The sequence below is a fragment of the Entelurus aequoreus genome, linkage group LG27 (genome assembly GCF_033978785.1).
Source record: "Entelurus aequoreus isolate RoL-2023_Sb linkage group LG27, RoL_Eaeq_v1.1, whole genome shotgun sequence".
In the NCBI taxonomy this organism is placed as follows: domain Eukaryota; kingdom Metazoa; phylum Chordata; class Actinopteri; order Syngnathiformes; family Syngnathidae; genus Entelurus; species Entelurus aequoreus.
Window position 1 is genome coordinate 26,728,826 of NC_084757.1, and position 10,943 is coordinate 26,739,768.

Below are 10,943 nucleotides of genomic sequence, written 5' to 3' on the forward strand. Positions count from 1 at the left end.
CATGAAATTCTAAGTTAATTATTATTTGCAAAAATAAAAATAAAGTTTATGAGTTTGAACATCAAATATCTTGTCTTTGTAGTGCATTCAATTGAATATGGGTTGAAAAGGATTTGCAAATCAATGTATTCACTTTATATTTACATCTAACACAATTTCCCAACTCATATGGAAACGGGGTTTGTATGTTTGTACAGTGCATGTATATGTACAGTATGTGTATATGCATGTTTGTACAGTGAGTGTATATGTATGTTTGTACGACGAATGTGCGTGTGGATGTACGAACTTTGAGTGTGCATGTAAGTACTGTATTTGTGTATGTATGTGGGAGCGTAGGTACCTATGTTTGCATGTATGAATAACTGTGTGTATTTGTATGTACACTATATTTGACTCCCAGTGTGTGCCATCTGCTTTTTAATGCTAACATCAATTGAAATGTATCTTGTCCTTACTTTTTCCCTTCGACAGTTGTCGCGTCGTTCTTCTCGAAGGCCGTTCGACCGCGTCTCCGGAAGAGTGCGTAGCCATTTTAGTAGCGCTTTAAATTGGCTAGATGATGGCAACACAAATATACATTTAACAAGCGCTCTTCTAAATGTTCCAAGAATGAGGAAGCGTGTAGGGATATCACGAAGCGCACTTTCGCAACGCGGAAGGGAAGGCGCGGTACTTTATTTCCTACTGTCCCCCCGGAAACAATGACTGCGTTGTAAAGTTCCGGTAGGAAATTAGCCAGTCTCATTGGAAAGAGCGCTGCTGTTGGGGTTGGCCGTACTTTCCTGTGATGTGATCGAGCGTGAGTTTGCTTGTTTATTTTCGTCACCATCACACACATACATGCATTAGCTCGAATACTTTTGTCTTTTTTTTAGTGTACATTACGGCGCTGCTTTACTGTCGGCGAGCACATTTGGCTAGCTCAGCCTCCCGCCAAGCGTTTTGTTTTCTTCTTTACGATCCAGTTTGTGTATAAAATGCGAGATAATTATATGCCGCGTTTTTTTCTTGTTTGCACACTTTTTGAAATGAGCATTTGGCACAACAAGGTGTGGTACATTATCGTTGTCATAACTAAGCATAGTCATTTTGGACTCTGAACACTCAGAGCAGCAGTTCTCTTGAGCAGATAACCGTGCAATTTGCTAACTTACTTATTACAATATTACTGTATATGAGTTTGTACATTTTTACCCAGAAAAGGAAGCTGCCAAACAGCAATGGAGGATCCGGACAGGACTGGCGACCACGGACATGACACAGCTGGTACGGCAAAATAAAGATATCATAAGCGTTACTAAGTAGATGCTAATGTACGGAGCCCCTAAAGGGACATGGATGTTTTTGCGTGATCTCGCAATACTTTTTGCGAGATCTCGCAATGCTTATTGCTAGATCTCGAAAAAAGCATTGCGAGATCTCGCAATACTGTTTGCGAGATCACGCAAAAGGTTTTTTTCCTATGTCAGTGAACTGGAAGTAAAACAGACACAGCGATGGGGAACCGAAAGTGAAACAGACACAGCGATGGAGGAGCGAGAGCCTACCCATCATCTGTGCTCTGTTGTGGGACCATAATACGATTCCATCCATCCATCTTCTTCCGCTTATCCGAGGTCGGGTCGCGGGGGCAGCAGCCTAAGAAGGGAAGCCCAGACTTCCCTCTTCCCAGCCACTTCGTCCAGCTCCTCCCGGGGTATCCCAAGGCGTTCCCAGGCCAGCCGGATAATACGATTTGATGTCTTTATATGTTAGGCCAATACTAAAAATTTAAATCAATAAACTTCTCCCACGTATGATGGGTAAGCTCCTCCATCGCTTTGTCTGTTTCACTTCCGGTTCTGATTGATTAAAACTTTTATTAGTAGATTGCACAGTACAGTACATATTCCGTACAATTGACCACTAAATGGTAACACCCGAATAAGTTTTTCAACTTGTTTAAGTCGGGGTCCACGTTAATCAATTCACCATCGCTGTGTCTGTTTTACTTCCGGTTCACTGACATAAGAAAAAAAAACTTTTAGGAGCTCCGTACTAATGTGACATGTTGTATAAACGGTCTGTTCAGGCGCAGTGGAAGAGGAGGATCAGTCTACAAATGAGTCTCCATGTGAAGGTCTGAACAATGTAACGATTACAGGACAACACCCCTGTGGAGGTAAAAGTGCGTTGCAATAATAGTCAAAACCAAATTGTATATACACTATATTGCTAAAAGTATTTGGCCACCTGCCTTGACTCACATATGAACTTGAAGTGCCATCCCATTCCTAACCCATAGGGTTCAATATGATGTCGGTCCACCTTTTGCAGCTATTACAGCTTCAACTCTTCTGGGAAGGCTGTCCACAAGGTTGCAGAGTGTGTTCATAGGAATTTTTCGACCATTCCTCAAAGCGCATTGGTGAGGTCACACACTGATGTTGGTCGAGAAGGCCTGGCTCTCAGTCTCTGTTCTAAGTCATACCAAAGGTGTTCTATCGGGTTCATGTCAGGACTCTGTGCAGGCCAGTCAAGGTCATCCACACCAGACTCTGTCATCCATGGCTTTACGGACCTTGTTTTGTGTACTTGTGCACAGTCATGTCGGAAGAGGAAGGGGCCCGCTCCAAACTGTTCCCACAAGGTTGGGAGCATGGAATTGTCCAAAATGTTTTGGTATCCTGGAGAATTCAAAGTTCCTTTCACTGGAACTAAGGGGCGAAGCCCAACTCCTGAAAAACAACCCCACACCATAATTCCTCCTCCACCAAATTTCATACTCGGCACAATGCAGTCCGAAATGTACTGTTTTCCTGGCAACCTCCAAACCCAGACTTGTCCGTCAGATTGCCAGATGGAAAAGCGTGATTCATCACTCCAGAGAAGGCGTCTCCACTGCTCTAGAGTCCAGTTGCGACGTGCTTTACACCACTGCATCCGACACTTTGCATTGGACTTGGTGATGTATGGCTTAGACACAGCTGCTCGGCCATGAAAACCCATTTCATGAATCTCTCTGCGTACTGTACGTGGGCTAATTGGAAGGTCACATGAAGTTTGGAGCTTTGTAGCAACTGACTGTGCAGAAAGTCGGGGACCTCTTTGCACTATGCGCTTCAGCATCCGCTGACCTCTCTGTCAGTTTACGTGGCCTACCACTCCGTGGCTGAGTTGCTGTTATTCCCAAACTCTTCCATTTTCTCATAATAAAGCCGACAGTTGACTTTGGAATATTTAGGAGCGAGGAAATTTCACGACTGGATTTGTTACACAGGTGGCATCCTATGACAGTTCCACACTGATAATCACTGAGCTCCTGAGAGCGGCCCATTCTTTCACAAATGTTTGTAGAAACAGTCTCCAGGCCTAAGTGCTTGATTTTATACACCTGAGGCCGGGCCAAGTGATTAGGACACCTGATTCTGATCATTTAGATGGGTGGCCAGATACTTTTGGCAATATAGTGTAGCTGTAAAGAAGCAAACCATTGATGAGTTCATTGCAAAGTACAGTAGGGCAAATGTAACACGCATGAGTTTCACACCAAGAGTCATGATAAGGATACATTACCTTGTTAATTTTTTTAAATACATCTATATGTTTGAGTAATTAATGTCTCTTAGTAAAAGTGCAGCACGGTGGAATAGGGGTTAGTGCATGTGCCTCACAATACGAAGGTTTGATCCCTGGACTCGGGGTCTTTCTGTGTGGAGTTTGCATGTTCTCCCTGTGAATGCGTGGGCTTCCTCCCACCTCCAAAGACATGCACCTGGGGATAGGTTGATTGGCAACACTAACTTGGCACTAGTGTGTGAATGTGAGTGTGAATGTTGTCTGTCTATCTGTGTTGGCCCTGCAATGTGGTGGCGACTTGTCCAGGGTGTACCCCGCCTTCCGCCCGAATGCAGCTGAGATAGGCTCCAGCAGCCCCCGCGACCCCAAAAAGGGACAAGCGGTAGAAAATGGATGGATGGATAGTAAATGTGCAATTCCAATGTAATGTGCATTTTATAAAAACAAAGAGTAAAGGCCATAAAACATCCATCCATCCATTTTCTACCGCTTATTCCCTTCGGGGTCGCGGGGGGCGCTGGAGCCTATCTCAGCTACAATCGGGCGGAAGGCGGTGTACACCCTGGACAAGTCGCCACCTCATCACAGGGCCAACACAGATAGACAGACAACATTCACACTCACATTCACACACTAGGGCCAATGTAGTGTTGCCAAACAACCTATCCCCAGGTGCATGTCTTTGGAGGTGGGAGGAAGCCCACGCAGTCAGGGGGAGAACATGCAAACGCCACACAGAAAGATCCAGAGCCCGGGATTGAACTCAGGACTGCTCAGGACCTTCGTATTGTGAGGCAGACGCACTAACCCCTCCTCCACCGTGCTGCAATCTTTGTTTATTAAGATTAAGATTAAAGTACCAATGATTGTCACACACACACTAGATGTGGTGAAATTTGTCCTCTGCATTTGACCCATCCCCTTGGGGAGCAGTGGGCAGCAGCGGCGCCGCGCCCGGGAATCATTTTGGTGATTTAACCCCCAACTCCAACCCTTGATGCTGAGTGCCAAGCAGGGAGGAAACGGGTCCCATTTTTATAGTCTTTGGTATGACTCGGCTGGGATTTGAACTCCAACCTACCGATCTCAGGGCGGACACTCTAACCACTTATTTTGTATATTTTCCTTAAAAGACTGATTAAGGCCAGAAAGTGTGTTTTATTTTATATCTCAATTAGTCAAACAAATTAATTGAAAGCTGCAGCCCGAATCAACATGCATTATCACGATATAATGATAGTATTAAAAGCGCTATTGTTATATTATAATTGTCTATATTGGGCAACCCTAGACTTTACTTGTGCAATATCACCGCCATGCACTTGCTGAGACTGCATTCATTTAGCACTGAAATGAAGCACAGATAGCTTGTTGTTTTTTTTGGTCTGGGTGCTCTCGCTTATAATTGCACCGGTGCCAATTATGGAACCCCTTGTCATAATACTTCTAATGCAGCTATTGACTATGGAGTTAATAAACAACATCAGGAGGTTGCCTACAACCACAGATGTTCATTTGTTTTGACCCAGCACTAATTAGAGAACTTTGCGGGCGGACTTGGCAGCTATAAGAGACAGCATCTATGTCATTTAGCTTTTGGCCCACTGTGTTTATATGTCTATGCTGCAGATGGTGGTCAGGCTGAGGAGAGGTCTGTGCACAATGTGGAGAAGAGCTGCACTTCCCCTGACCCTGACCGCGGAACAGATGACGGTGAAGACGGCAGAGGGGAGCAGAGAAATGAAGAACCAGCAGTAAAAGCAACAGAGTTTGCACGTGAGTGTTCCTCTGTCTCCATGACGATGTCACTGTAATTAGGTTAATTGACAGTGATTAATGTGGGACCCTTTTTTTTTTGTAGCCGAAGAGGAGCAACCTAGGGATGAGGAAGCGCCAGAAGACACCACAGCAGTAACGGGGGGCGACACAAACCATGACCAGGTAGATGGTCCCACAGCAGGGCTCCCAGAAGACACAAACGATGATGGAAAGGGTAAGAGAGATTGCAATGTTCTATAGCGGTGATTCTCAAACTGGTACGTGTACCACTAGTGACACGCAGGCTCAATGTAGTGGTAAGACAAAGGATTACTTGATTAAAGTACAGTGTACGGTTGTACGGTACACCGGTATTAGTAGAGTACCGCGGTACTAATGAATCATTTTCGGTACGATACCGTCTCTGAAATGTACCGGACCCCACCCCCCCGCGCCTGCGGCGAAGTCACGTCGTGACATTGCTGGTTTTACGAGCAGAGGAGCATGTTCGGCGGCACACAATCACAGAGTACTTCCAAGCAGACACAGTGTGTAGACAGAAAAGGGAGAACGGATGCATTTTGGCTTAAAAACTAACCATAAAGGTGAAGTTATTACACTGAAACGCCCTCAGGAAGAGATGCTTTAAGACATGGCTAGCTAGCTAGCGGCTAACGTCCAGCCCCAGTCGGCAGTGTTGTAGCTACTTCTAAATCGCTAATCCTCGCCTCCATGGCGACAAATAAAGTAAGTTTCTTACAGGTATCATCCATGCCTGCAGGACGAGGAATAGCTAAACATGCTTCACTACACACTGTAGCTCACCGGCGTCAAAATGTAAACAAACGCCATTGGTGGATCTACACCTGACATCCACTGTAATGATACCAAGTACAGGCACATCTAGTTGATACTACTATGATTACGTCTATTTTTTGGCATCACATCTTTCGTTTTTTTTAAAATGTATATTATGTTTATAAACTCAGGAAATATGTCCCTGGACACATGAGGACTTTGAATATGACCAATGTATGATCCTGTAACTACTTTGTATCGGATTGATACCCAAATTGTTGGTATCATCCAAAACTAATGTAAAGTATCAAACAACAGAAGACTAGGTGATTATTACATTTTAACAAAAGTGTAGATAGAACATGTTAAAAGAGAAAGTAAGCAGATATTAACAGTAAATGAACAAGTAGATTCATAATTCATTTTCTACCACTTGTCCTTAATAATGTTGACAAAATAATAGGTAGATAAATGACACAATATGTTACTGCATATGTCAGCAGACTGATTAGGAGCCTTTGTTTGTTTACTTACTACTGAAAGACAAGTTGTCTAGTAAGTATTTTATTTAAGGACAACCTTGCAATAAGAAACATATGTTTAATGTACCGTAGGATTTTTTGTTAAAATAAACCAATAATGCAATTTTTTTGTGGTCCCCTTATTTAAAAAAGTACCGAAATAATTTTAGTATTGGTACCAAAATATTAATATCGTCACAACACTAGTACAGTGTTTTATTTTCTTATATTCAAACTGTGTGTAATGTTACAGTAGCCAAAAATATTAAATATACGTGTTAAATAAAACCTCTGCCTTGTTTTTAATGAATACTTAGGCCAACTGCGCTATTCTATTATGGTATTATTGGGGCGGTATAGCTCGGTTGGTAGAGTGGCCGTGCCAGCAACTTGAGGGTTCCAGGTTCGATCCCCGCTTCCGCCATCCCAGTCACTGCCGTTGTGTCCTTGGGCAAGACACTTTACCCACCTGCCCCCAGTGCCACCCACACTGGTTTGAATGTAATTTAGATTTGTGGGTTTCACTATGTAAAAGCGCTTTGAGTCATTAGAGAAAAGCGCTGTATAAATATACTTCACTTCATTTATTATAACCGTGATCGTTATGGTGGTTCTTGGAGAGACAAGTTTTCTCTGAGGTGGTACTTGGTGAAAAAAGTTTGAGAACCACTGTTCTACGGTATATGTAAATATGAACCTGCTAGTATTGTTTATGTTCCTCCCCTCGTTAATCAGATCTTGCACAAAGTCTGAACACGGGTTCGAGTTGTGAGGATAAGGAGCCCTATGACGACTTGAGGAGTAAAGTGGAGACCATTGGTCCGACCACTCAGGAAACCGATTTCGTAACAGAAGTCACAGCCAATCCTGGAAGTATGTATCTTATAATTGATGATATTACTGATATGATTCACTTTGCTCAGTGAAAATAAAGAAATCTGTAGAGCAGCGTGAGTGCGGACACAATGGCGGGAGGAATAACGCATATTTTCTTCTGTGCATACAGGGATAAGTTACCTGATAGCTTTTGTCATGATGGTACTCCTCGCCATCCTGGCACAGCATCTCCTCCAGCCTGAGCCTCCGCCCCCAAGCAGCGTTTCGCCAATCGACATCTTTCTCAGGGAAATGGACAAAGTCATGACTCGCTTTCCTCACCAGCGTCCAGAGCTGTGGAGACGTAGCAGGATCCACCTGAAGAGGCACATCCTGACGGCTCAGCCCAGCGAGCCGGTCAGCCTGGTCCTGACGGCGGGAGTCTCAGGCAGAAAGACGCTGCGCTGCCTGGCCAGCAACCTGGCCTCCGCCGTATCCACCGCCATCAATGCCACCGTCCTCCACATAGACGGCGCCAACGTCGGAGAAGATAGCTACAAGGTGAAGGAAGACATCGACCTGCAGCTTCAGCAAGCTTTCGAGGGAGACAAACCCGTGGCGGTCATCCACCGCTTTGAGCAGCTGCCGCCGGGCTCCACGCTCATTTTCTATCGCTACTGCGACCATGAGAATGCGGCGTACAAGAAGACGTTTCTCATCTTCACTGTCCTGCTGGAGGATGAGATTCCCGTCGAGGCTTCTCTGAGAAACGTGGAGGAGATGGTGGACGACCACCTTCAGAGGAAGTTCCTCTCCCATGACCGCTTCGTGGCCTTCGACAGGATGGACCTGGACAAGTACGGTGGACTGTGGAGCCGAATTTCTCACCTTATCCTCCCTGTGGCTGCGGAGGAGAGGACGGAGCAGGAAGGCTGTTTTCTCCCGGGTGACTCATCTTGATGTTGGTAGCGGCCACTTTGACAGCTTTGCTGCTTCACGGCAGGACCCTCAAGACAAACATGACGCCTGTGACGCTACGGCTAACCTTCACAATGAACAAAAATGTCAGCCGACATTGAAAAAAATAGGTGCGCTTTATTTTTTAATCGATTGAGAGCATTTATGAGCTGGAGGTGCACTCACTTGAGTGCAGACCTCCGCCACTCCTAATTTACTAGATCAGTAGAGTGTCTCTGCAAAAGCCTGAATGATTCACTGTCAAATTAAGGTTTTACAAGATGCATGCAAAATTAGGGATGCAACAATTAACCGGTTTTACAATTATAAACGCCCATTTAAAGGTAGGGGTTGCTTCCTGTGTGTGTTGAAGAAACTATAGGCATGTAAGTTAATATAGGAAGTGTAGAACACTAACATAACATCAGGATGTTTACAGAGCGGCTTTTACTTGTATTTAATTGCAAGACCAAAATACTTTTAGTTTATTTATAATTTTGTACTGCTATATTTTATACAGTAACAAATAACATCGGAATCTCTTAGGAATGTCTGATTTGATACATTTTTGGTTGTAAAAATAATCACTGCATGATAATCGTGAAACAATGATAAATACATTGACTATAATCACACCGTCAATCTCTGTAATCGTTGCATCCCTACTCCATAACAGGATTACTTTCAATAATTCAGAAACACAATTGTATTTTAAATCTTTTTTTACCATTTACATGTATACATTTTTTGTCTTCTTTCATAATTCTGCTAAATGCCAAACAGGAAAAAAACATCCTTGGTAACAAGCAAAAAAGATTGATTCAAGGGTTCACAAGGTGTCTGTTTATAGATTGTGTATGGTATGAAAACAAAATTGTATAATCAACTGATTTGTAATTTAAGTAGGGATTGTTTTCCGGTAAATAATGACCTCAAATTAAAAGTTATGTTTTTTGGGTTTTTTTAAGTACTTTTTACTCTTTTTATATGCCTAATTGAGTTATTGCAAAACAATACAAATAAAAGTTACAAATACAATTGCCAGTATTTTCTTCTGACATGTATACCAACTTTATTTTTTTATTAACCTCATTGACTTAACACTGCCATTTCTATGCAAAACAATACAAATAAAAGTTACAAATAGGATTGCCAGTATTTATTTCTGACATGTATACCAACTTTCTGTACTCTAAGCATAAATATTATTATTCTGTGTTAATATTTCTACAATCTGACTGTGGCACAGTGTGCCTTAGCCGACCTTCCTATACCTTTACATAATGTTACATACAACAGAAAGCCAAATACTTGTAATAATATTAATGTGCTTTTTGCTCGGTGGCCTTGTGGTTGGAGTGTCCGCCCTGAGATCGGTAGGTCGTGAGTTCAAACCCCGGCCGAGTCATACCAAAGACTATAAAAACGGGTACATTACCTCCCTGCTTGACACTCAGCATCAAGGGTTGGAATTTGGGGGTTAAATCATAAAAACAATTATTCCCGGCTTCAAGGGTTGGAATTGGGGGTTAAATCACCAAAAATGATTCCCAGGCGCGGCCCCAGCTGCTGCTCACTGCTCCCCTCACCTCCCAGGGGGTGATCAAGGGTGACGGGTCAAATGCAAAGAATAATTTTGACAATCTTTGGTACTTTAACTTTTAAGTTTGCATCATCAAATAACGTTTCCTATTGCAGTACAAGCCTGTACCACTAGAGGGCAGCATTGACATAGTTCTATAAAGCTCCAATACAATGGATTCTTTATTACTAAGACAATGTGTTTATTATTGTGGTCTGCAGAGCTGTGGAACTGCGATGCATTCGACTGAAGACTGTTTCTAATATTTTGCATTTGGTTGCCATTATTTAAATGTGCTGATTTATTGTTGAGAGTTGAACTCCTCCTCATTACATTGCAGCAGGCCCGCCTACTGTCAGCGCACACAGGAGTGAACACACACTCCTCTTTTCTCCACTCTCCATCAGTGCATTGACATCATGGCGTCATAAAGCCTCATGCAACTTCTGGAGCCATGAGGAGGCCAAGGACTATTCACGGCTGCTAAATTTAATACTGCAACTTTCTTTCCCCCTCCACCCCCCTTTTGAGAGAATCACAGCAGCATGCTGAAGTTGTGCATTGTTACGTTTGCGGTCCAATGTGCGCTTTTTGCGCCGGGAGCTGCTGCTGTGCCAAAGAAGCCGGCTGCAGACTCCGGGCTGCAAGCTGAGCTAGAAGTGCAGCAAATTGACAACAAGAAGAATAAGAACCTGCAGGAGGTGACAGATGGCCAGGAAAACATCCTCTTTAAGGTAGGCTCACATGTGCACACAAATGCATCATTTTGTACAGTCAGGGCCACAAGTATTTGGACAGTGAGGGGTTGTTGTTTTTTTGCCTTTGTGTACCACTAGATTGGATTTGGAAAAATGCAATGAAGATGTCATTGAAGAGTCGACTTTACGCTTTCATTTAAAAGCTTTCACAAAAATATAGTGATGCTGAGTACTTTTTTAGGCTCTAAACTA

The 10,943-nt window shown here is 43.3% G+C and overlaps 3 protein-coding genes across 14 annotated transcripts in view; 2 read left to right on the forward strand and 1 right to left on the reverse strand.

The window, feature by feature from the left end:
* The window catches only part of si:dkeyp-82a1.6 (torsin-1A-interacting protein 2), a 53,999-nt gene that overhangs the window by 13,588 nt on the left and 29,468 nt on the right, over window positions 1–10,943 (reverse strand). Inside the window, exons 4-6 of one of the 7 annotated variants that reach the window (XM_062038666.1) lie at window positions 8,343–8,461; window positions 7,833–8,008; window positions 7,656–7,753 (exon numbers count right to left, since the gene is read on the reverse strand). Coding sequence is in view for 2 of the 7 variants with exons in the window: in XM_062038662.1 (XP_061894646.1) it covers window positions 459–534 (76 nt within the window). In the remaining 5 variants the exon portion in view is untranslated. Of the gene's footprint in view, window positions 1–458; window positions 708–7,655; window positions 7,754–7,832 lie in introns of those variants that run through there. The other 6 variants (XM_062038664.1, XM_062038665.1, XM_062038668.1 and 3 more) reach the window with 6 other exon arrangements.
* Window positions 693–9,560, forward strand: zgc:112962 (uncharacterized protein LOC548348 homolog). Of its 5 annotated transcripts, none has more exons than XM_062038671.1 (7): window positions 693–802; window positions 1,202–1,263; window positions 2,072–2,170; window positions 5,191–5,337; window positions 5,423–5,554; window positions 7,374–7,511; window positions 7,645–9,560. In XM_062038671.1, exons 2-7 carry the CDS (start codon window positions 1,224–1,226, stop codon window positions 8,412–8,414), a joined length of 1,326 nt encoding a protein of 441 aa, XP_061894655.1. In that variant the 5' UTR covers window positions 693–802; window positions 1,202–1,223; the 3' UTR covers window positions 8,415–9,560. The 5 variants fall into 5 exon arrangements, with proteins under 5 accessions (XP_061894655.1, XP_061894653.1, XP_061894657.1 ...); XM_062038669.1 differs by having other exon boundaries at window positions 695–802; window positions 1,202–1,269; window positions 2,075–2,170; XM_062038673.1 differs by having other exon boundaries at window positions 697–802; window positions 2,072–2,164.
* Window positions 10,383–10,943, forward strand: part of LOC133644289 (olfactomedin-like protein 2B) — a 43,043-nt gene continuing 42,482 nt past the window's right edge. The window contains exon 1 of one of the 2 annotated variants that reach the window (XM_062038660.1): window positions 10,383–10,727. In XM_062038660.1, the coding sequence (XP_061894644.1) occupies window positions 10,539–10,727 (189 nt within the window). In that variant the 5' untranslated portion in view covers window positions 10,383–10,538. The remainder of the gene's footprint in view (window positions 10,728–10,943) is intronic. The other variant, XM_062038661.1, reaches the window with a different exon arrangement.

Coding starts and splice junctions, on each gene's coding strand:
- zgc:112962 (XM_062038669.1), top strand. CDS start 1,224: ATGGAGGATCCGGACAGGACTGGCGACCACGGACATGACACAGCTG. Junction 2,171..5,190: donor ACACCCCTGTGGAGGTAAAA/GTGCGTTGCAAT, acceptor TCTATGCTGCAG/ATGGTGGTCAGGCTGAGGAG. Junction 5,338..5,422: donor AAAAGCAACAGAGTTTGCAC/GTGAGTGTTCCT, acceptor TTTTTTTTGTAG/CCGAAGAGGAGCAACCTAGG.